This window comes from Myxocyprinus asiaticus, chromosome 19, assembly GCF_019703515.2.
Source record: "Myxocyprinus asiaticus isolate MX2 ecotype Aquarium Trade chromosome 19, UBuf_Myxa_2, whole genome shotgun sequence".
Classification (NCBI taxonomy): domain Eukaryota; kingdom Metazoa; phylum Chordata; class Actinopteri; order Cypriniformes; family Catostomidae; genus Myxocyprinus; species Myxocyprinus asiaticus.
In genome coordinates, this window is record NC_059362.1 from 27,682,203 (window position 1) to 27,706,206 (window position 24,004).

Below are 24,004 nucleotides of genomic sequence, written 5' to 3' on the forward strand. Positions count from 1 at the left end.
TGGAGGAGACCCTCAACAGGCAGCAGAATATATTAGTGAGCAGCAAAGTCCACATCAGTGGTATATCAACGATCATTGGGACCATCGCATGGAAGCCCTGCATCAAGAAAATGCTGATTTAAGGAAACTTCAGAAGAGCCTGATGATTACAGTTCAGCAGCTACAGGAGGAGAAGAATGAGCTTAAGCAGGCTAACAGTCAATATATGTCCCAGATGGGCCAACTTCAATAAAAGGTACGACAGTTGCAAAGTTGGCAAACAGCAGCAAAACATCACCAGTTACTAAAACCAATTCCCGTACCTTGTCAGTTGAAGGCACAAGACCACCCAAGACCAGTGCCAGCCCCACAGAGGCCACGATTAGCTGAGACAGCACCAAGTGCTAATTGGGTCCAAGCTCCTCATGGTTCACCACAGGACAGTAGTCTGTCAGGGAGATCAAGGTCAGAGTGTTCAAGCAGTCCAAAAAGTCTCTCCCCTTCAATAGATGACATGAGAGACCTGTGTCTTGGCTCTCTGCACCACAGAAGAGTTAAAGCCAGCTCACACAGAATGAAACTGACTGACAGGGGAAGGGATGGTCTATATTATGCCAAGGCAGTAAATAAAGGTAATGTTCAATATCCTTCTCAGTAACCTCACTCTGTAAAATGGCAAAACCAGTCACCCAGAGGTAGGATAATGCAACAACTCTTCAAGTCTATCACCGACTAGCCAGAAGAGAATATATCATGGACCTACTCCTACCATACCAGACTTGATCCACCCAAACCTCAGAGAGTTTGAATGGCTCAAGATTGCTCTAGACAACATTCTGCCAGTTGATGCCACGGAGTGCTTTAAATTCCAAATTCTGCTAGACCATCTCAAGCTTGAAGAGGCTCTGCTGATTGCCGAATCCTACAGCAGTTCACATAATCCTTATACTAACACCATGGATGCCCTCAAACAACAGTATGGCCAGCCACATAAAACTAGCATTACAGCACATAGTGGAATTAATGGACAGACCAAACATCAATACTGGAGATATTAAAACCTTTCAACTGCATTGAGGGAGAAATCACTGGTGGGTATGCTGCGACAGCTTAGGAGGCCAGATACTGTGGAATTAAGATGTGGATCTCATGTGTCCAGGCTACTGGGTAAACTGCCACATGATCTGCGATCCAGTTTCCGCAGATTAATTTACCCATATAATGTGACCATCCCTACCCTCCTAGTTAGAATATGAGAATAGACTAGTTAGAATATGAGATTCAAGTGCAGGAAGATACCACTAGGTATTCAAGCCACTCTAGTAGGGAGTACCCAACCAGGTTATCTCTGGACCAGCCAAGAAAGTCAAAGTCTTTTTGCATAGGAACAGATGTTCTACTTAGCACTGAGAAAGTGCCTTCAGCTCCTCCATCACCTGTTACTACACTCAACAATGGCTAAGCCCTACTGACCTTACTGTGATAATAACAAGCACTCCTTGAATAACTGCACATTTTTCTCAACTTACCACCCATCAGAGGCAGAATTGGATTAAGGGACAGAACCGATGTTGGCACTGTGGTAGGGGACATCGATCTCAGGATGCGCTGAAAGACATGTAAGAGTTGTCACTTACTTGTGCTCCATGAAGTCAATGAACGAAACCATGAAAATTCTGTGAATATGGAGGACGGAGACACACTGGCTAGCCATCACATAGGAGGACCGCCCCCTCCGTTTCCTTTGGAGAGACCTGCAAAGGGATTTGCAGCCCAGAGTCTATGAATGGAAGTCCTCAACTTTGGAACTACAAGTAGCCCGTGTTATGCTGTCTTTGCTCTGCAGAAGCATATACTGGAAAGTAGCCAACCTGGGGAAGATGTAAACCACTCAATACTTAAAGCATTTTATGTGGACAATTATCTTCAGAGTCTGCACTCTGCAACTTGTCAACGAGGAGCTTTGGTTCATCCACAAAGTATTTTGACGGAAGGAGGATATGAGCTCAGGTAATGGGCTAGTAATGTACCCTCAGTCATCAGCCATTTACCAGCGGTAGCCAGGTCCAATAATGCTGAGCAGTGGATTGCCCTGGGTAACACTGTCACTCATGAATCAGTGCTTGGACTTCTATGGAACTGCCAAACAGATTCACTGACCTATAAGCTTCGTGCCATATAGTGCCATAATGTCACCATGCACAGTATCTCTAAAGTGCTTGCTAGCCAATACGACCCCATTGGTTACATCATCCTGTACACCAGTTATGCCAAGCTAATAGTCCAGCAACTGTGGGACAAAAAGAGAGTGTGGGATGATCCTAAATTACCTGAGGATCTACTGAATGCTTGGAAGATTTGGGCATGGGAGCTCCATGACCTTCAAAAGATTGTCTTACCTAGATGCAACTGCAGCCCAGATATGGATGATGTTTCAAATCAGTGGGATATTCATATATTCTGTGATGCTTCCGAGCATGCTTATGGGTCTGTTGCCTACCTTAGAACTGAGGACAAGCATGGTGAAGTGGAGATCACATTCATAGTAGCTAGATCAAGAGTGGCCCCAAGAAACATAGGCCAATATCTCATCTAGAGCTGTGTGCAGCACTTACGGATGCCCAGTTGGCCAAGGTCCTCCAGAATGAGCTGACTCATTCCATCCATCAAGTTATCCTTTGGACAGATTCCACCACAGTTCTTGCCTGGCTACAGTCCGACTCCTGTCGATTTAAAGTTTTTGTTGGTACAAGAGTGGCAGAGATTCAAGACTTTACCAACTCTTGTAGCTGGCACTATGTGGATTCACAAAATAACCTTGCTGATGACATCACACGAGGAAAAAGGCTGGCAGAGCTGGGGCCACAAAGTCTTTGGTATAAAGGGACCCAATTTCTTCATTACTTGCCTGATCAGTGGCCTGTTACACCTCCATCTGCTCTTATTAGAAGTGAAGAACTGAGAAATCCTACCTTCTGTGGTCTGACCAATACTATAGGTCATTTACCCATACCTGATCCAAGCACATTTATGACTTTTCAGGAGTTACTGACTGTAACTGCTGAATGTCTCAGGAAAGGAGATGGAACTGATCTCTCAGCTGATGACTAACAACAGGCTGAAAGGGCCATCCTTCAGCAAGCACAATGGGAAAACTTCCCCTTGGACAGGAAAGCCACTTGGCAGCAACAGTTGACTTCTTTGACTTGTCCCAGAAATTGACAATGCAACTTAACTTCTCAGGATAGGAGATCACCTTCACCGTTGTGAAGATATTGAGCCTGAGTTAATGCATCCCATTGTACTTGACCCCCATCATATGGTCACTAAACTTCTCAATAAAGATTATGATGCCAAGTTGCTTCACCCAGGACCTGAATGAATACTAGCTGAAATGCGTAGGAAATACTGGATTCTCAGAGGCAGAGAAGCAATCCGACATTACCAGCGCAAAGAATGTGCAGCATGTCAAAAATTGTGTAAGAACCAAGATGTGCCCAAAACAGCAGATCTGCCTCCAGTGAGGTTACGCCTATACAAACCTGCTTTCTATTCAACTGGTATTGACTGCTTTGGGCCATATACAGTAAGAGTCGGTCACAGAACTGAAAAGAATTGGGGCATTCTGTTTAAGTTTATGAATACCCATGCCGTTTAAACTGACCTTCTCATGACTGTGGATACAGACTCCTTCCTTATGGCCCTTAGACGTTTCATAGCTCGAAGAGGCAAGCCATTTGAACATAAGTCAGATCAGGGCAGCAATTTTAAAGGGAGATAAAAAGGAGCTGAAGAAAACACTCACTGCACTAGAACTACAGAACTACAGAAACAGCAAGCAAGCCATCAAATCTGATTTTGCTTCAATCCACCTCATGCTCCGCACTTCAGTGGATGTTGGGAGAGGGAGATTCGCTCACTGAAGCAAGCCCTGCAAGTCACTTTGGGGACACATTCCATACCAGAAGAGGTCTTTTGCATAGTACTTACTGAAATTGAGGGAATTCTGAATTCTAAACCTCTAGGGCGGGGATGGGCAACTGGTGGCCAGCGGGCCGTATACGGCCCTCTGTATCATTGAATACGGCCCATCGGACAAGACTGAGGGTTTATTAATTTTTTCTTTGAAAAAGGGATTATGTAAAGATTGCATTCAGTTTATGATGTTATTACAACTATTGACCAGAAGAGGTTGCTTGTTCTTAGCAGACCTGCTGATCACTTTAGGATTCTAGCATGCAACATCTTACACTTGCTCATCATTTATAAGGTAAATTGAACTAAATTTTACCACAGCTTGTCAGCAACATAGTGTGCACTATTGTTAATGTATGCAGGTGGAACCCATGTCTTTTGTTTGCCTGGATACGAAATCTGTCATTTAACATTTCAATTTGATTCACAAAAACACCATTGATCAAATGATCAAAGAGGCATACAGTATGAGAGATACACCAGAGCTGCTCTCCTCACAGATGTAAAGGGTACAAGGGTAAAAGTCATCAAAAGTTTTTATGAAATCCGAGACAGTGCGGGAATCACCAAAGACGTCTAATGCTGTTTCACTCGTACTTGTGAAAAACGAAAAAGTTTTTATAAGAGGGAGAAACTTTGAAGAAATGCGCAATTGAGATGCCTGACTGACTGTTGAAAAGTCTTGCGAATAGAGAGAATGTTCTCTGATGCACAGGACTGTTCGTTCCGTGCATTATCCAGTATTGTTATTGATGATAATATTTAGATTTTAACTAATACCTATAAGCTGTTTTATGAGGTGGGGTTGAAAATGTTGTCTGTTCATTTGTGTGTTTGTCTGTTGCAAATGCAGACAATACAAATGAGAAATTTTCTTGAAAATGTAAGTCTGAAGTATATTGCTTGTCAACTGAACATGAATTTGTACATGTGAAAGGCAAGTTTTAGTAAAAACACAAGTTACAAAATAATTATATTAGTTTTTATAAATATTGTTAAATAAAAAATGTAATATAGGTAACAAAATCTTTAAAATAGCATTGCATTAGTTGTGCATAGATTACCCACAATAATGAGGAAATTGAGTAAAGGGGTGAACATTGTTAGAGTGCGGATTTGTAATCTGGCCCCTTTGTAGAAAGTAGAAAAAATGTTGACCCTCGCCCCCTTCAAAGTTGCCCATCCCTGGTCTATAGGTTGCACCGATTCCAGTTGTTACAGCAGCGTCAATCTGTAAGTATACTGTAAACAAATTAAGCAAATAGATCAATGTAACACTGGTGTGTAATGACTGAAATACACTGAAAAAAAATTTAATAATAAATATCCAGTGTATATTTTTTCCTGTTATCCCAATGAGGAAAAACTGTCATTTCATAAAATGCTTTTTTCTTTTCTTACAGACTATACAACCGCAGCCAAAAATGTTAATTTGCTTTCTATGGAAGCTGAGGAGTGCCATTTTAAAAAAGAATGAAGGAATAAATTATCTATTAATCTGAAAATAAAAATGTGAATAAACCAATTTATAAATGGATAAATAAATAGACACATTTAAATGTGAATAAATAAACCAATATATAAATGGAAAAATAAATAGACACATTTAAATATGTTCATTTAATTCATGTTTTAAAATGTACTTATATTTAGCAATAAAACAGCACATTAATAAGTCATTTTTAAATTAACTTTTTTAATTGCTTTTTAAAAAGCATTTGTCAGTTGCTTTTCTTCATCCATTTTCCAATTGCTTTCCTTTATTGTTTGAATTTTCCTTTTCTTTTTCCATTTGTCAATCTGTACCTGCTGAAGCCCAGGAGTGCCAATTAAATTTTTTTATTGAAAATAAACATTTTAATAAATAAGTCATTTTATAAATGGACAAATAAAAAGACACATTTAAATGTGTTTATTTAATTCATGTTTAAAATTGTCATATTTAACCATAAAATTGTGCATTAATAAATCATATTTATTTGATGTTTAAAATGCCATTAAATGTAGCAATAAATTAGTACATTAATGATTCTTTTAAATGCACTTTTTAATGCACTTTTAAGCATCTTTTAAATTGCATCTTTAAAAGGTATTTGGCAATTGCTTTTCCTCATCCATTTGCCAGTGGCTTTTCTTTTTCTTTTTCGTTTTGCTTTTCCTTTATCTTTATCTTTATCCCTTTTCTTTTCCTTTTCCTTTTCTTTCTCCAATTGAGAATAGAGAAAAAAAAATGCCATTGGACTGTTGACTCATCTTGACACACCCTCTTTCCCACGTGCCACTCAAAGAGGATGTAAGATGGCCTGTCATTGGATGACGGTATGAACAGTTTACGGGATATTATTGGATCTGTGAATCCCGCGCATAAGAAACAGATGTGAAGCATATCAGAAGTTAATGGTGGCTCGTTTACTGTTTCTGTGAAATGCTGAACGTGGCCCTACCTGAGAGTACACTGTGATACATGTCCAGGATGGGAGCTGGTAATAGTGATGCTGTCAACAGAACCAGTCTCCTGACCCGCGCCCCGAACTGAAACACACGACAGAGGTGAGCAAGGGCGAACAGCTCGAGTCACTGGAGAAAGACGATAGCCGATTGAAAAAAATGCACACCCCTGTCAGTTATATTACATTCATTTTAAAACACTGTATGATCATCTTTAAATATTAAATTTTTATTAAAATAATTGCCTGTGTATGTTTGAGAAAAGGCGGACTCTCGGAATGACGATCAGCTGAGGATACGGAGAAGGCAAGCGAGCACACTTTTGTGGAACAAATGGTAGTGTTTAAACTAATGTTGTGTATTACTTTATGTGTATTACGAAAGTGTTTCTTTCAAATGAAAATTAAAAAATATATATATTTTACACACCATCCTGCTGTGTATATCTGTTTATAATGTCGCAAATAAAGTTTGTACTGAATCTTTTGTTGTGCTCACCTTCATAAAGATGTTTATTTACTGACAGTAGCTATACACACAGTAAATACACAATGTACACATTCTTTTATCACATCCCTCTTTTGCAATTGTAGTCTGGGTCTTATGGATTTAACATATTAAATTTGAATTCTGCATGAATTTACATTTTAATTGTACCTGAATCGATTATGTTTTAGGCTAAATTTAATTAATACAGATAAGGGCAATTAACATGTCAAAGATGTTTGAGGTAAAATGTCCAAGATTTAGGCCAGACATTTTCAGAGAGAAAAAAGCAATAATCAACAAGTGTTTTACCCCTTCACTGCTAGAATTGTGTGAAATGAAACCATGTCACATAACTTTTACTGTAAGAAAAAAAGACCTTCTGGTTGTGTAAATGAAAGGTAACACTTTATTAAACTTTATAAACAGAAACAGTTTAGCAAAGTTTCATTGTGTCCCAGTGCTTATGGTCGATGATCTCACAGTGCAGTGCACAGAAGTTACAGTATATAGACTTTGTTCACAAATATGGCAGAGAGAGCGGTCATACATTAATGAAACATATGAATAGCTGTAAGGTCAGGCAGTGCAGAGAAGCAGTTTCTTTAGTACAGGATCTGGCGGTATTCTTCATCAGCTCAATACCTCAAGCGGTGAAGTAGGGTGAGGTAAATGGTGGTTGCTGCGCGTTTCAGTTCGGGGCGTGGGTCGGGAGGCTGGTTCTGTTGACAGCATCACGATTACCAGCTTCCATCCTGGACACATATCACTGAGCATGCTCAGATAGGGCGGTGTTCAGCATTTCACAGCAACAGTTAATGAGCCACCATTAACTTCTGATTAGTGATGTTCAGTTCATGAATGAATCGTTCTTTTAAACCAGCTCTTTATAGTGAACGAGTTGAACCAGTTCACCAAATCAGTTCACCAAAACAGTTTGTGTCTCGAGTCAACACTGATCCATAATTTACTCTTTGAATATTAAATATCTTAACCTGTCTCTTGGACATGTCTGACACTCCTACTCGAAATGAGCCGATAACCGGGAGAAGTATGATCCTAGAACTGGTGATATCTGCGTTTCCTAACTCTTCTTTGCAATGAACTGCTCCAACTAGTTCACAAATCAGACTGAAGTCGCTACAGTTCTCGAGTCAACAGCACAATGAGTCGCTCGTAACAGTTCTCGAGTTAACAGTACATTGAACTGAGAATCGTCTCTTTCAGATGAGTCCGACACACTGAGAAGTGATGAGTTGCTGATACTTAGTATACATGTGATTAAGTGGCAAAATATGAGTTTCTGGTGTATTTTGCTGAACAGCAGAAAGTATAACAAATAAAACATACTGAAAATATGTTTATGACTTGACTGTATTACCGTTTTATCAACGTCTGAAGATAATCCAGTCGCAACAGTTTTTGAGTCAATAGTACAATGATCTGGGGACAGCAGATCTCGCGTCAACAGTACATTGATTCACTCGCAACAGTTTACAAGACAACAGTACACTGATCTGGGGACAACAGCTCTTGCGGCAATGGTACATTGAGTCGCTCGTAACAGTTCGCAAGACAACAGAACACTGATCTGGGGCAGCAGCTCTTGAGTCAACAGTACAATGATCTGGGGACAGCAGCTCTCATGTCAACAGTACATTGAGTCATTCACAACAGTTCGTGAGACAAAAGTTCACTGATCCGGGGACAGCAGCTCTTGCGTCAACAGGACAATGAGTCGACCACAGCAGTTCTCGTGTCAACAGTTCACTGATCCGGGGACTGCAGCTCTTGCGTCAACAGTACATTGAGTCGTTCACAGAATTTTGCGAGTCACCAGTACACTGAACTGAGAATTGCCTCTTTCAGACATAATACTGAGAACTGCTGATCAGTGAGCTGCTGATGAGCATGCGCGAACCGAGGACTTGAATGAGGGGTCGAAACGTTTCAGTTAAGAGATGTAAATGATTTTGACTATCGAGTATTGTGCATGCAGATTACATTTGAAGTTGTTATGAGCTGGATCATGGTTTCTGTAAAAAAAATGTGTGAGTTGATTAAGACTAGTTTAATCACTTTATATGCTTCAGACACATAGAACATCCGCGTTTGTACATCGGTGTCAATATTGGGTGCATTAGGTGCAAAACTTTAATGTAAGATGTATTGTAAGACAACTGAATGAAACACTGATGACAATAAACACCCTTATTATTATAACTTAATTAAATAAAATTTAATAATCAGCAATATACGCTTACATATGGCTTTATTGAATGTGTTTAAAGGTGTTCCACGATGCATTATGTACAGTGAAGTCATTATGCGATGACATAAAAGAACTGGTGAATAGTTTTTTGAACCAGTGCATTGAAACAAACTGTCCGAAAGAACCGGTTCATGGAATAGCATCGGACTTCCCATCACTACTTCTGATATGCTTCACATCCATTTCTTATGCGCAGGATTTTTTTTGTGGTTGACAAAGGCACAAAAACTGAACCATTTTCAAAACTATGACACACAACCCCAAACAGATTTTGGTTACGGCTGCAATCGGCAACAATGATTTTTAATTTTTAAAAATACAAAGGTTTATAATTTGTCTTTTTTCTTTTTTTAAGATAAATTTTTAATTATAGTAATCCCCTCAGTGCTAACGGTCATTTCTTTATCAGTGGACGCTGTCATTGCTTGCCTTACATATTGCAGAAGAGCACAAAGTAAGTCTTTGTCACCCTTCAGTCTTTATCTTAGAGCTGTGCTATTTCTTTTAACTTCACATACCTTGCAACCCTGTGTTTTATTTATTTTATTTTATTTTATTTTATTTATTTATTTAGAAAGAACATCACCGGAACAAGATGTCTTGAACACAATGTGAGTAAAATGAAATGCAAAATGCAGATTTTACAAGTGCTAGTGTAATGGTTTTATTGAATTCTGTTTTTGACATTTAGACAGAGTGAAGATGCAGTGACATACACTAAGCTGAATCACAATGCAGTGAAACCAAAGAAAATGGACATAGATACAGAATACCAAAAACAGAATAAGCTTAAACTTTACTAATTGCCATACACAACAAATCCCTTACACAGTTCACAAAACATTTCATGATAAATAAACCATTAGTTTAAAATATATTGTTTTCACTGTTTACATGACTCCTGAGTGTGGTAGCAAATTACACCCAGTCACAGTATACATGTACTGTATGATGATCTCAATGAGGCTATTGTCTGTGTGTAGTTTGACATCACTGGACACTCAAATCACAAGTTTTATTCAACTTCTCAGTATTTAAATTTAGGTCATGTCAACTTTTATTGTCATTCAACCATGTGTGTACATGGGGCAACAAAATTTTGTTTTTCTTTTTACAAGTCCTGGTGCAATTTTTCATAAAACAAGTATAGACTTAAAGGGACAGTTCACCCACATGTTCCCTCATGTTGTTCCAAATCTGTATTACTTTCTATGATGGAATACAAAAGATGCTAGGCAGTATGTTAGCCTCAGTCACTATTCACCATTTTATCATTGCATGGATAAAAGATCACAGGACATGTACAGCAGAGACATGGCTATGGGTTTTGCCCATCCTAAACAGCTGCCTGCCCAACCAATGGGAAATTTAGGAAAATTACATTTTTGTTTAAAATGTCTTTAACATTTTTCTCTAACTATTTATTGGATTTATCTATATTTTAAACATGTTGCGCGTCGAAGAGGCGTGGTCGGTCAGTCAGCACTGCATCACTCTGCCTCAGAACCTTTCATTCAAACGAGTATAGGCAGTACGTGCAATGGTAAACAATCACAGCGTGCCCTTTGCATACCTATCTTTGAATGAAAAGTTTTGACTTGTTAATTAAATTTGTGTTTCTTAATTTTCTTATGTTTGTATCCTGTTTTATTACCTTTATTTATTCCAAGTTCATTGTAATGGGCTGTTGGTTACTCATAGCCTTTATTAGCCAATAGCCTACATCTCTAGCTAAATAGCTGAACTAGCAAGCCTAAATCTTTTATTGTGTGTTTTCAGTATTTTTGTCTTTTAAAGAATGCATAGATGGCTTATTCAAAAAGGGCCTGCCATGGCCACAGACCATTCTGCTAGTTCTAACGAGGCTAGTACTAATTCTCATGTGTCTAACTCTATACCTGTTGCGGCAGAGTTTGGTGCATTGAACAATGTGGCAGCCGGGCCAGGCCCTGAACCTGGTCCATCCACCAAAACCACTCTACCACCGTCCACGATCACACTGACAAATAATTCCAAGGTCGATGATTTAGACTTGAATAATGATGCCCCTACCCAGCCAGTGTTGTGAAGTTCCCCCTTAATATATGTTTGGCCAGACTTCTAGGTGTTTCAGTGCGGGCTGGTACCAGTCTCGACCGTAGCTGGAGTATTAAGTACAGCGTGATGCTGCGTTCTGTTTTCCATATCGCAGGCTAAGTGTCTGTGGCAATATTAAGGAAGGACATATTCACGAAGCATGGATTTGTTAACTGGAAAAATGCTCTTGATTGGGAGGAAGGATTCCAAAAGCACGCCTGCAGTGTCTTTCATGTGCAGGCGATGTCTGCTAGGCAAGAATACGGGTGCATTGAAGATTTGTTCTGGTGCATGGAAAAGACAAAATACAAATGAAAGACAAAACCAGCAACATTTGTGGAATGGAGAAAAAATAAGAAATGTAACTTTATTTGCCAATGTGAAAAGCATCAGCGAGGTAATAAAGTTTCTAGCAGTAAACGATTTTGCTTTCTGTGGTCATACTAGTAGTCCGGAGGAGGGAGATGAGACTGGGCTGTTGATGAAACTTTAAGTATGCATCAAACGTCATTCAAAATGAACTAATTTATACTCTTGCAAAATGAGTCCTAAAAGAAATCAAAGGCATATATGAGCATGCAGATTTGCTTGGATTCTCAATCAAAAGCGATGGTACGTGGGATCGTTGCAATATTGAAGATTTGTCATTCGTGATTAGATTGTCTGCAGTTCCATTCCAGAGGAACATCTGATTGGCCTGCTTGATTTGAATAAGCTAGATGCTAAATATATCTTTCTACCCAAATTTTGAAACACCTCTCTGAGTCTGGATATAATCCTGACAATATAGTTGCCCAGTGCTATGATGGTGCCTCTATCATGAGTGGCGTAAGGGGTGGGGTGCGGGCTCTGCTTCAAAAAATCCCCTTGTTTCTTTCCTTTCCCCATCAATAAAAATGGGGAACACAACTTCAGATTTGCAAGTCGTAAGTTTCGCACTTTCGCATGCTTTTTTAATGTTTGCAATTTGGCTTTCTGAATTTGCTTGTTTGCACGTTGCGTGAAAAACGCATGTTGTGAAAACATTGTGCTTTGTGTAACGTAGCAACTAGTCCCTAACTACTTTATTCCATAACAATGAAGCTGTAGCTCTGCTTCGGTTACGATATAAACTGATTGGCATCCTCCACAGTCCCGCTTGAGTGGTCCTGCAATGAAGATTTTCTGTGTAATAAAACCGGTCATTATTTCAAAAATGATTATGAAACGATAGTGGTATTTTCGACAACTGTAGCTGTTTTTCATATTTCATAACTCGGCCTTTGTTATGCACAATACAGTAAGATGATTGACTTAATGTGTTTTCCATGTTATTTATAATTTGTTACCTGTTTAAGTTCTCCTGCATTGTAGTCACTGGGGTATCCATGGCACCATCAGGAAAGGCACAGCCCACTTCCAGCTCCTTTGCATTTAAAGCTTCAGACACTAAAACAGACCGTTTGGAACAGGGCTACAAAACAGGGGTATAAAGGCATGGTAGAATAAACAATCTGTGAGTTATTTTGAGCTGAAACTTGACAGACACATTCTGGGGACACCTGAGACTTATATTACATTGTGTAAAAAGGGGCATAATATGTCCCCTTTAACCCTGCAGATGATATCGGCTGTGATTTTATGTTAGTATTGTAGATTTCTGCAGTCTGTAGTGTTTCTGAAAATTCCAACAACACCAAAATATTGGATTAAAGAACGATTCACTAATTAATGCCTCTCACACACTATTTTCTTACTATGTATATCTAAAACTTCAACACTGCAAATATCTTTGCTAGAAAATCTTTTCATCAGTCTAACAAAACTGACAACAGCAGCATTGTGATGATAACCCCACCGCATTGTTATTTAAATTGTTAAATAACATGTCCATGATTTTTTATTTTTTTAGGTTATAATGCATATTCATATGGATAAGGAAATTTTACATTTAAGGTCTTATAACTGCTTACTATTTCTTTTAAGCTTTTTAAATCACCATTTTGCCTTCACTAGTTCATTTCAATGGTTTTGCGGTAATAACAAAGTTTCTGAAAGTAAAATATTCCCAGTCTCTCAATAAAGGACATAAAAAACTGCTTGTACAATAATTATAGAGGATTTTTTGTAGTAGTTTTAGATGGAGTATAGCATATAATACCACAGGACACCACTGCTTTCATGAAAATTAATGTAAACTAGTACCTAAAATGAATCCATAATCAATTCATTTACCAGAAGTGGTATTTTCAAAGCAGTGCATAATAGTTACTCTAGTCGGCCACTAGGTGTCCAAATATGCTCACAGGTCGAAGGTCATTTTGCTCCATTTGAGGGCTGACATTTGTTACAGTGGCCGATTCATTACCATGATTTAGCCTGAAAAAATTACTTTCTGGCCAATTATTTTTTATTACTGCCCTATTCTATTTTCCATTGTAGGGTTTCATACATTTAAAAAAACAAAATCCTTTTTCCTTGTGAAAGTGTAGCCTATTTTTTTATTTATCTAAAAACAAATTTTCACTTGACATAAGTTGCCCATCCCACATATCCAAATGCCAACCCAGGATGAAATCCTAGTAACGCCACTCAATGTACAACTCACCCAAGCAATAATAAAAAAAATATTCACAGGTGCACACTAAGGTTGCAAACAATATCTGACAAAGGGCAAGGGAAAACTCAAGGGTATTTATACTAAGGCTAATCCAGGTTATTTCAAAATAAAAGAAATGGATACATACATTAAATAAGAAAATATATGAAACAGGATAATAAAACAGACTGAAACACAGAGACATTAACCGGTCACTAAGTGCCACTGACTTGTTACATTGACACTATATGTATAGAATAAAAGACATGGATGTTCATTTAAAATGAGTGGAAAGTGTGGTGTCAGCAAATCAAGACATACGAATGTTACATAGAAAACATTAGTGGTTTAGGAGCTGGGTGTATCTCCAATAATGTCATGATACCTTTCTTCTCACATATTTAAATAATTTTAAATCAGTTTTAAATCTAACTTAAATCAATATTTCAAATTATTTCATTTCATTTATTTATTTGGTAAGGACTCATGTAACAAGCGTGATAATGTACAGCCAGTCAGAACACACATATTGTGTGAAAAAAAAATGATGGGTTATAAATTTTCTTTTTCTTCCCTATATGGTATAAAAAATTAAGTATGAGTGGCTTTTTTACAAGGCTTTTTCAGTTGATTTTTTTGTTTCGGTCAAGGAATGACCATAGCTGTATTCTGGACACATCCTCTTAGAGATTTGTATTAGAATATATTGCGATTAGAACAAAAAACTTTCTAGGGACATATTTCTTGCTGTTTTTCATATTTATATTTTAAACAGGGCTAAAGTCCTTTACAGTACTTCTCAACAAGTGAGTCATAAAGCTGACTTACTATGAAGTGCCAAATTCTCTTTTTAAAGAGGCTGTGTTCAGAAAAAAAAAAAACAGCTTTTGAAAGCATTTCACATGCCTTTATTTCTAATTCAGCCTGGCTAAAATGATCCTTCTTGCAACTGTAAAGTCAACTGTAAAGAATATATATTAAATGGAACAAACATACCATATATCACAAGATTGTCACAGTTGCCAGAGCCTTCATTTTGTAACGGAAGTATTTGCTTTGTCATACAGCAAGAGAAGTTTGCTTATATTCTCCTAGACAATTGTTAGAGGGCTATGCAAATGGCCAGTCTTATGTCTAAAAGCCCACAAATTCCCCAAGCAAGTGACATTTCTAAAATACATCTACTGCTGATTTCTACACGGTTGTCTGCAGAAAAGTACACTGCAACATATTTTAAATGAGTTTCAGGTATCTAGTTGGGATTAAGGAACCCATCTGAATGAATTTGAATCCTTTTAAAATAATAATAAAATAATAATCAGCAGTGAATAAGAATGAACAAAAATATATATTTTTCTTTTGTTATAGTTTCAAATTGTGCATTTAATATAAATAAATTGTTTAGACAAAAGACATTCAAATGGCAAATGAATGATAAAATCATAGTCCACAAAAATTATTTCATAATTTTTAATATTTATTGTTATGTTACTAATTATTTTTTACTTTATTAAGGATTATGTTATTACCATTGAAATATAAATGTATGTTGCCATCATGTACATAAATGTCCAAGGTAATTATATTATTCAAAGTAAAATTTAAGTCTTCTTTCTAAGAAATCACATGTTCACTCTTGAGGAAACAAGAAAAAAAGATTGTGAGAATTGAGATTGTAAGAAAACTGAAAAAGAAAAATGACTGTCCAGTTGTGCATGTCTTGGATTGTTATTCAGCTTTCTTAATTTTAATGCAGGTAATAATTAATTATTTAAACTGATGGATTGGTGAAAGATTGCAGTCAGAACGTAAATACAATGTTATTTGCTGATGCTATTATTATTATTATTATTATTATTATTATTACATTTTTCAAAACAAATTATGCTAATTTCTAGATTAAGTAAGCAAGTGAGTAAATAAAATGATATAACACTTGAATAAATTTTAACTGTTAAGGGAAGATCATTTTAGGCCCTGAATTGTGTTTATTTTAAGAGTGGTCAGTCATGAATTTAAGCAGCAGTTGTACACGACTAAAAACATTTTTTATTGTGAACTCTGTTGACATTTTTACACAAATATTGCACAAGAGGACTACAAACTCTGTATGAATAATGAAATATTTATTGAGAACATATCTAAAAAATATTGAAAGAGTGTATGTTATATTGCGTAATCCTCTTATTTATTTGTTACATATACATTGTGTAGATTTCTGGACACACTATTTCTCATTTAACAGCTGGCAGTTGTTATGGTTTAATCGGGTCAGTACTTCAACTTTGGTGACCTTTAGCAGTCAGGTTATTTATCATTTTACTGTGGGGTCAAATTTAATATATAGGCTTCAACAGACAGATAAAACAAATCTAGACAAATCTAATAATACTGCAATGTGGTGTAACAATATACAGTAAATAAATAAGAAAAAACAAAAATGTACTGTTCAGAATCACAAAATCACAAAGCTTTGAATTAAATTGACATTATCTGTTTTCCATGATTCCAGAAGTTATTGAAAGAGATAGAAATGGTAATTTGCTTGTAAAACACAATCCGTAGAGTGCTTCTTACACAAGGCTACAATATAACTCACACTTTAAAAGAAAATTCTATGAACATCATGTCATGATAACTGATTTGCAAAGGCACAAAAATGTAAACAATTTTTGAAATAAAAGAATCTATTTAAGAGTGTAAAATCAAACATTTGCCTGAGAATGACATAGAGGACAACCCCAAATTGATTTTGGTTATGGTTACAATCAACAAAAATACTCGTAGATTTAAAATACCACAAAGATTAATAGCTCTGATATTGTCATTTGTTTTTACTTTATTTTAAGACCTGTTGTTGATGATGGTTATCTGATCAGTGCTAATGTTCATTGTTTTGTCAATGACCACAATCATTACTTATCTTATATATCGCAGGAGTGCACAAAGTAAGTCATGGTCACCATACTGTCTTTTCTCATCTATAGCAGTGCTATTTCTTTTAACTTCACATAACTTGCAACCCTATTTCTTTTTTCTTTCTTTTTATTTTTTATTTTTATTTTTTTACAGAGAACATCACCAGAACAAGATTTGCCTTGAACACAATGTGAGTTAAATGAACTGCAAAATGCAGATTTTACAAGTGCTAGTGTATTGGTTTTATTGAATGCTGTTCTTAATATTTAGACAGAGTAAAGATGTGGTGATGTACACTGAGCTGAACCACAATGCAGTGAAACCAAAGAAAGTGGACATAGACATAAAATACCAAAACCAGAATATGCTTAAACTTTCCTGACTACCATACACAACAGTTCACCTTAAAAAGTTCAAAAAGTGCTTCATTTCTTGCTAAATAAACCATTAGTTGTTCAAAATGTGGTTGCAAATTACACCCAATCACAGCATAGTATGATGATCCCAATGAGGTTATTGTTTGTGTGTGGTTTTACGTCACTGGAAACTAAAATCACAAGTTTTATTCAACTTCTCAGTATTTCAAGGTTAAGTCATGTCAGCTTTTATTGTCTATGTATGCAGTATATGTCTGTGTGGGTCTTTGTCATTTTGCAAGTCTGATGTAATTTTACATAAAACAGTCATAGACTTAAAGGTACAGTTCACCCAAAAATTAAAATTCTGTCATCATTAAGTCACCCTCATATTGTTCCAAACCGGTATTACTTTCTTTCAAGGAATACAAAAGATGTTAGGAAGTACTTTATGTTAGCCTCAGTCACCATTCACTTTCATTTCATGGAAAAAAAGATAGCCACAGGACATGTACATTAAAGTACAACTCAAGCAAATGTAAAAATAAATTCAAACAATTCAAAAGTTACAAACAATATCTGACAAAGGGCAAGGGAAAACTCAAGAGAATTTATACTAAGGCCAATCAAAGGAATTTAGGAACACTGGTGCAAATGGATGGGAACTGGCCATAGAGAACTAAAAAGTAAGCAGTTTCAAAATAAAAGAAATGCATACATACATTAACAAAGAAAAGACATGAAACGGTATAATAAAACAGACCGAAACACAGAGACGTTAACCGGTCACTAATGGCACTTTTCCACTGCGCGTTAGGGTTCGACTCGACTCGACTCTGCTTGCTTTACTTTTCTGAGCTTGCTTTTCCACTGCAGTTAATGCAGCCTCAACGTGGGTGGAATTATAGGCTGATCGTCATAGTTGCGCCACCTCTTTGCATTGCCTCATCCAGCTCTCATTGGATCCTCTCCTCGGCTACTAACGAGAGGAACATCTGCACCTAGTTTATTGACCACGGCGTGGTTTTGCGCACAGCCATTTCTTTTTACAATTCGAAAGTCGCGTAAACAAATGATACTGCTATCGCTGTTGCTAACTTTAAAACTAGCGGGTTGATGTCATGTGTCGCAAATCCAGTGACACTGGTAGTGACGATTCTCTCTGACCAGTCAGTGATCTGCAGGGTTTTAAGTCACATTTAGTATCGGCTCGGCTCGCTTAGAACCTCGATCGAGGTGGTACTAAAAAAGTACCGGGTACCAGGTACTATCCACAGTGGAAAACCCCAAAAAAGCAAGCAGAGTCGAGTCAAGTCGAGCCGTACCATGCAGTGGAAAAGCCCCATAAGTGGCACTGACTTGTTACATTGACACTGTATGTATAGAATAAAAGACATGGATGTTCATTTTAAATGAGTGGAAAGTGTGGTGTCAGCAAATCAAGGCAAATTAATGTTACATAGAAAACATTAGGGGTTTAGGAGCTGAATGTATCTCAAATCACTCCATGATAACTTTCTTCTCACACATTTAAAAAATGTTAACTTAACTTAATATTTCATATTATTTCATTCCATTTATTTATTTGGTAAGGGCTCATGTAAGTGGGTTATTGCACAGCCAGTCATTACACATATACACACCTATTGCGTGAATACATTTTTTAAAAATTATACATGAAAAAGTTTACTTTTTCTTCTCTTTATGATATAAAATTAAGTATGAGTGGCTTTTTGACAAGGTTTTTTCTTTTAATCAAGAAATGAAGATGATTTGAAAAAGACTGGGCACATTCTCTTAGAGATTGATATTAGAATATATTGCAATTAGAACCAGTGTCTTATTTATTTTTAATTAGCTTCTTATGGACATATTATATTTTAAACAGGGCTAAAGTCCTTTACAGTACCTCTCAGCAAGTGAGTCATAAAGCTGACTTACTATGACATGCCAACATCTCTTTTTAAAGAGGTTGTATTTAATCTCATGTCAGCCAAAATTGTTTTTGAAAACATTTCCCACTCCTAATTCAGCCTGGCTAAAAAAAAGTCTACAAATGTTCAATTGATTAAATGGCAATCATTATTTTAGGGTTATTTTATTACTACCAGAACATAAAAAAGCCATGACATAAATAAATTGTTAAGAAAAAACACATTCACAAACACATGGCAAATAGTTAATAAAAAACATGGTCCATGACAATAATAAATTATAAAAACAAAACAATTATGTTAATCATTATTTTAATTTGTGTAGGATTAGTTTATTACAATTGAAACATAAAAGTTGCAATACTGAACATCAATATGTGAGATATTGAAATTATTCAAAGTCTTGTTTTTACGAAATCACGGGTTTAGTTTTGTGGAAACTGTATTGCACAGTCTGAGGAAGTGATGTCAAATGACAAAAAAAGATTGTGAGAACTGAGACTGTAAGACAACTGAAAAAGAAAAATGACTGTCCAGTTGTGCACATGTCTTGGATTGTTATTCAGCTTTCTTAATTTTAATGCAGGTAATAATTAATTATTTAAACTGATGGATTGTTGAAAGATTGCAGTCAGACTGTGACAATGCTTTGGAGTTTTTTGCTGTTATTATTATGATTATTATTACTATTATAACATTTTTTCATGCTCATTTCTAGATTACGTAAGCAAGTGAGTAAATAAAACAATATAATGTGGATACATTCTAATTGTTAAGAGTAATACCATTTCGGAATTTAATTAAAAAATGTAAGAGTTGTCAATAATTAATTTTACCAACAGGCGTATATGACAAAAATGTCATTTAAATGTGAGCTCTACTGACATTATTACACAAATATTGCACAAGAGGACTACATACAGTACATTAATTCTTTTAGAGTTATTTATTGATATTATAATAGATAAATAGAGTGTATGCTGCAGTATATTATGTAATCATCATATTTATTTGTCACATATTATTTGTGTAGATTTCCATCCTTGGAAATACACCATTTCTCATCAACTGAAATGATACTCAAGTATTTATATTGTAAGATATTGTATACATTTGTTCACATTAACTTCAGGTGCTGATGTCAGCAGGACAATTGGACAGAATGTGAATTTTCCGTGCAATAATATGGTCCAACAAACAAACTGCAATAAAACTACCTGGCTTTCTAATGATAATCCTGCCATTGAACTGGTCACCCATGGTAAGATCAAGCCTCACAGCTCAGAGAGGGCAAAGAGAGTGAGTTTGATGTCTGACTGCTCTCTACACATCAGTGGCATCACAGCTGAAGATGAAGGGTGCTACGCCTGCCAACAGTATTCACATGTGGGTGGAAAAAAACTTACAGAGGATGCCAGAATTTGCCTGTTAATTAATAAAGGTAGGCCAAGACTGATTTTTTAAAGGTTTTTTAATGTACAACAATGCCCATATTCATCAAACCATGTGACAGCAAACATCTTTGCTCTCCTCTTGAATATGATCACATTAAAACATCCTTTACACTATAATTTTATAATTTTATTGTCACTGATGATATTATCGTAAAAACATAAGTATCTAACCTAATATGGAGCTTAGTCCTCCAAACTCTGATCCCTTGCTTTCAAATGATCAGTATACTTTATAGAAACAACACTGGAGGCACTATTTCTAAAATAAATTTTATCAATTTTATTTACACTACACCAGGGAATATTTTTAAGAATTGTACTGTTTACAACATTATACTTCAATGTAATATTGTCTTATTACAATGTTTCTAGTCAATTGTATGTTGTTTTGGCTTAATCAGGTGAATCATTAACATTAGTGGCTTTAAGTCAGATTGTTGGTCAATTTTTGTGTAATTAAATTTAAGAGATAAAAGGGCAAATTGCTATGTACACTATGTAACGGTACATAAGCAATTGTGCAGATAATTCCTATATGGGCAAGAATGTTGAAGGTTTAATGATGCATATAAAATGAATCATTGGCCATTATAGTTTCCAGCCTAAATCCTTATTTAACCTGTAATGATGTGAAATGGTAGAAATAAACTTAGGTAGTATTATCTTAATGCCAGCAACATCCTCTGTCATTGTACATTGTTTCTATGTTATCTAAAATAAGGAAAAGTGGCAAATTCCTAAATAGCTTTTTTCCATTTTCAAATGATTCTTCCATGAACAACAATGGTAATTTGCCTCCATATTATTATTGCACATTATAGGGGCAGCAATGGTGACAGAAAAACTTGCATTATTTCTTATCTCACCTAATTATCTTATATAACAATCTTATTTATTATTAGAAAAAATAAACAGCTGTTTGAGAATTACAATGTTCATATGATAACAGCAATATGATATTTATAATAATATGATAATTCTTTCTTATTGTATTTATTATGAGGAAAGATGGCAAATTCCTAAAATGATTTTCCCTTTTTTCAGATGATTCTTCCATGAACAACAATGGTAATTTTTATTCATATTAGAATTGAACATTATAGAGGCAGCAATGGTGACAGAAAAAGTTACATTATAATGCACATCACCTAATTATCATATATCACAATCTTATTTATGATTAGAATAAATACAATTTGCTGTTTGGGAACTACAATGTTCATATGATCTGATATTTATGACAATATGATCATCCTTTCTTGTCATATTTGTCATGAGGAAAAGTGACAAATTCCTAAAATGCTTTTTTCCTTTTTTCAGATGATTCTTCCATTAACAACAATGGTAATTTGCCTTCATTTTATAATTGTACATTATAGAGGCACTAATGGTGACAGAAAGAGTTGCAATATTTCTCATATCTCCTAATTATCATATACTGTATCACAGTATTTTTTATGATTAGAATATATATAAAATTGCTGTTTGGGATCTACTGAGAAATAATAATAATGTACAGTTTTTAATCATGGAGACAGTGCTTGTTACAGAAAGGTAAAATTATAACACAAATTTTACAAAATTCCATGCCCATCAAGTTGATATACTGGTTGTCAAATGCACAAAAACTGAAACAATTCTGAGAACTATGACACAGAGGACAACCCCAAACTGATTTAGGTTATGGTTGCAATCGACAACAATGATTTTTTAACTTGAAATACTACAAAGTTTTATAATTTGTCTTTTATTTATTTGTTTATTTTTTTTAGGCAAATTGTTGGTGATAGTAATCCCCTCAATGCTAATGGTCATTGTTTTGTCAGTGGTCGCAATCATTGTTTGTCTTAAACATCACAGGAGAGCAAAAAGTAAGTCATCGTCACCAAACTTCTCATCTAGAGCTGTGCTATTTCTTTTAACTTCACATACAACCCTGTTTTGTTTTTGTTGTTTTTAGAGAGAATATCAGTTGTAAACCGAAACAACATTTGTCATGAACACAATGATGTGAGTAAAAAGAAATGCTAAAAGAGTGCTACTATATTGGTTTGAATAAATTCTGTTCATGGACTAATTTTAATGAATTCTGTTCTTAATACTTGAACAGGGTGAAGATTTGGTGACCTACATTGAGCTGAACCACAATGCAGTGAAACCAAAGAAAGTGGACATAGAATACCAAAAAACTGAATATGCTGTTGTAAAACTTTCAAAATTTCCATAAACAACAGTTCACTGAACAGCTCACAAAACATTTCATGCTAAATAAACAAATAGTTGCAACATAATATATATATATATATATATATATATATATGGTAGCAAATTACGCCCAAGTATATTACAATGTCAATGTGGTCACTGCACTAATTCACAAGTCATAAGTTTTATTCCATTTCTCAAATATTCTAGTTAAGTCAAGCCATGTCAGCTGTTATTTTCATCCAATCATGTGTACATGGGGAACAAAATTGTCCTTTTACAGGTTCTGATGGAATTGTACATACGATAAACCAATTATGGTCTTGAGACAATAAAACAATATACACAGGACATTGTGTGACGTACAGCACAGCAGTTTACGCAGTATATATAGTACACATAACAGAAATGTTGGACAGTCTCAGCTTGAATATTTAAAAGTACCTAAAAAAACACAGCAAGACTTTTTTGCCTTGTGTTTTTATGCTTTACAAGAGCTGTTTTTGTTTTCACTTGCAGACAAAAACATAATTTCAAAATTATGAAATTTTACAAGAACAAACACATCTGTGTGTTTGTTACTGAGTTCTATTCATCTTTAAGTATTGAAGGATTTTGATTATTTATGTGTATAATGAAAAATTGACCCCAGACAGAAAATAATTGTTTTCATTGTGTATGCATTGAAGACACTGGACCACTTTTCATATGAACATCTTAATAATAATAAAACTAAGTACTTGATTAAAATTGTGTGTTATGTAAAAGATATAAAATGAATTTGAAACACTGGATAATTTTAATTAACCATTTTCCTTTTTCCAGCATGTAATATCTTAAAATAGCTCACTACTTTTTTTTTGCCCATTTTTGTAAAGATTTTCTCAAAGTCTATTGTTCCCCAATACATATATTTCACAATCACTTCAGAAAAAGGAATTAGTCATGAGAATATAAACTGGTAACTCTTGTAGTCACATTAATGGGAAATAAGATACTCAGAAAACGAAACAAAGAAAAAGGTCAGATCATCATAGCAAACTTAAGTTTTTCCCCCCGCTATATTGTTGAAAGAAAACAAGGAAAATTGGCATCAGAAATGTGTTTCCTTATCTCCATGTTCTTTTGGTTTGTATTTGGTGGTTAATGAAGTAAACCACTGTTTAAAAGAAAACTCTGACTGCCTCTGCTTTTGTGAAAGCAGAACCCATGTTGAGATGACCCAATAGGTGTCAAGGGCCTGCTCTTGACTGTGCCTGAGTCCACATGGTCAAGCTCAAGAACAAAAGGTTGCAAGACTCTCTTGTCTCTGTCCGACAGAT

General features: G+C 35.7%; 1 protein-coding gene across 2 annotated transcripts; it reads left to right on the forward strand.

Moving 5' to 3' along the window:
* Window positions 1-19,502: 19,502 nt before the first annotated feature.
* On the forward strand, window positions 19,503-23,756 carry LOC127409875 (uncharacterized). Of its 2 annotated transcripts, XM_051644794.1 has the most exons (7): window positions 19,503-19,609; window positions 20,156-20,464; window positions 21,522-21,545; window positions 21,798-21,821; window positions 22,250-22,348; window positions 22,438-22,487; window positions 22,588-23,752. In XM_051644794.1, exons 1-7 carry the CDS (start codon window positions 19,549-19,551, stop codon window positions 22,702-22,704), a joined length of 684 nt encoding a protein of 227 aa, XP_051500754.1. In that variant the 5' UTR covers window positions 19,503-19,548; the 3' UTR covers window positions 22,705-23,752. The 2 variants fall into 2 exon arrangements, with proteins under 2 accessions (XP_051500754.1, XP_051500755.1); XM_051644795.1 differs by lacking the exon at window positions 21,522-21,545 and having other exon boundaries at window positions 22,588-23,756.
* The last annotated feature ends 248 nt before the right edge of the window (window positions 23,757-24,004 follow it).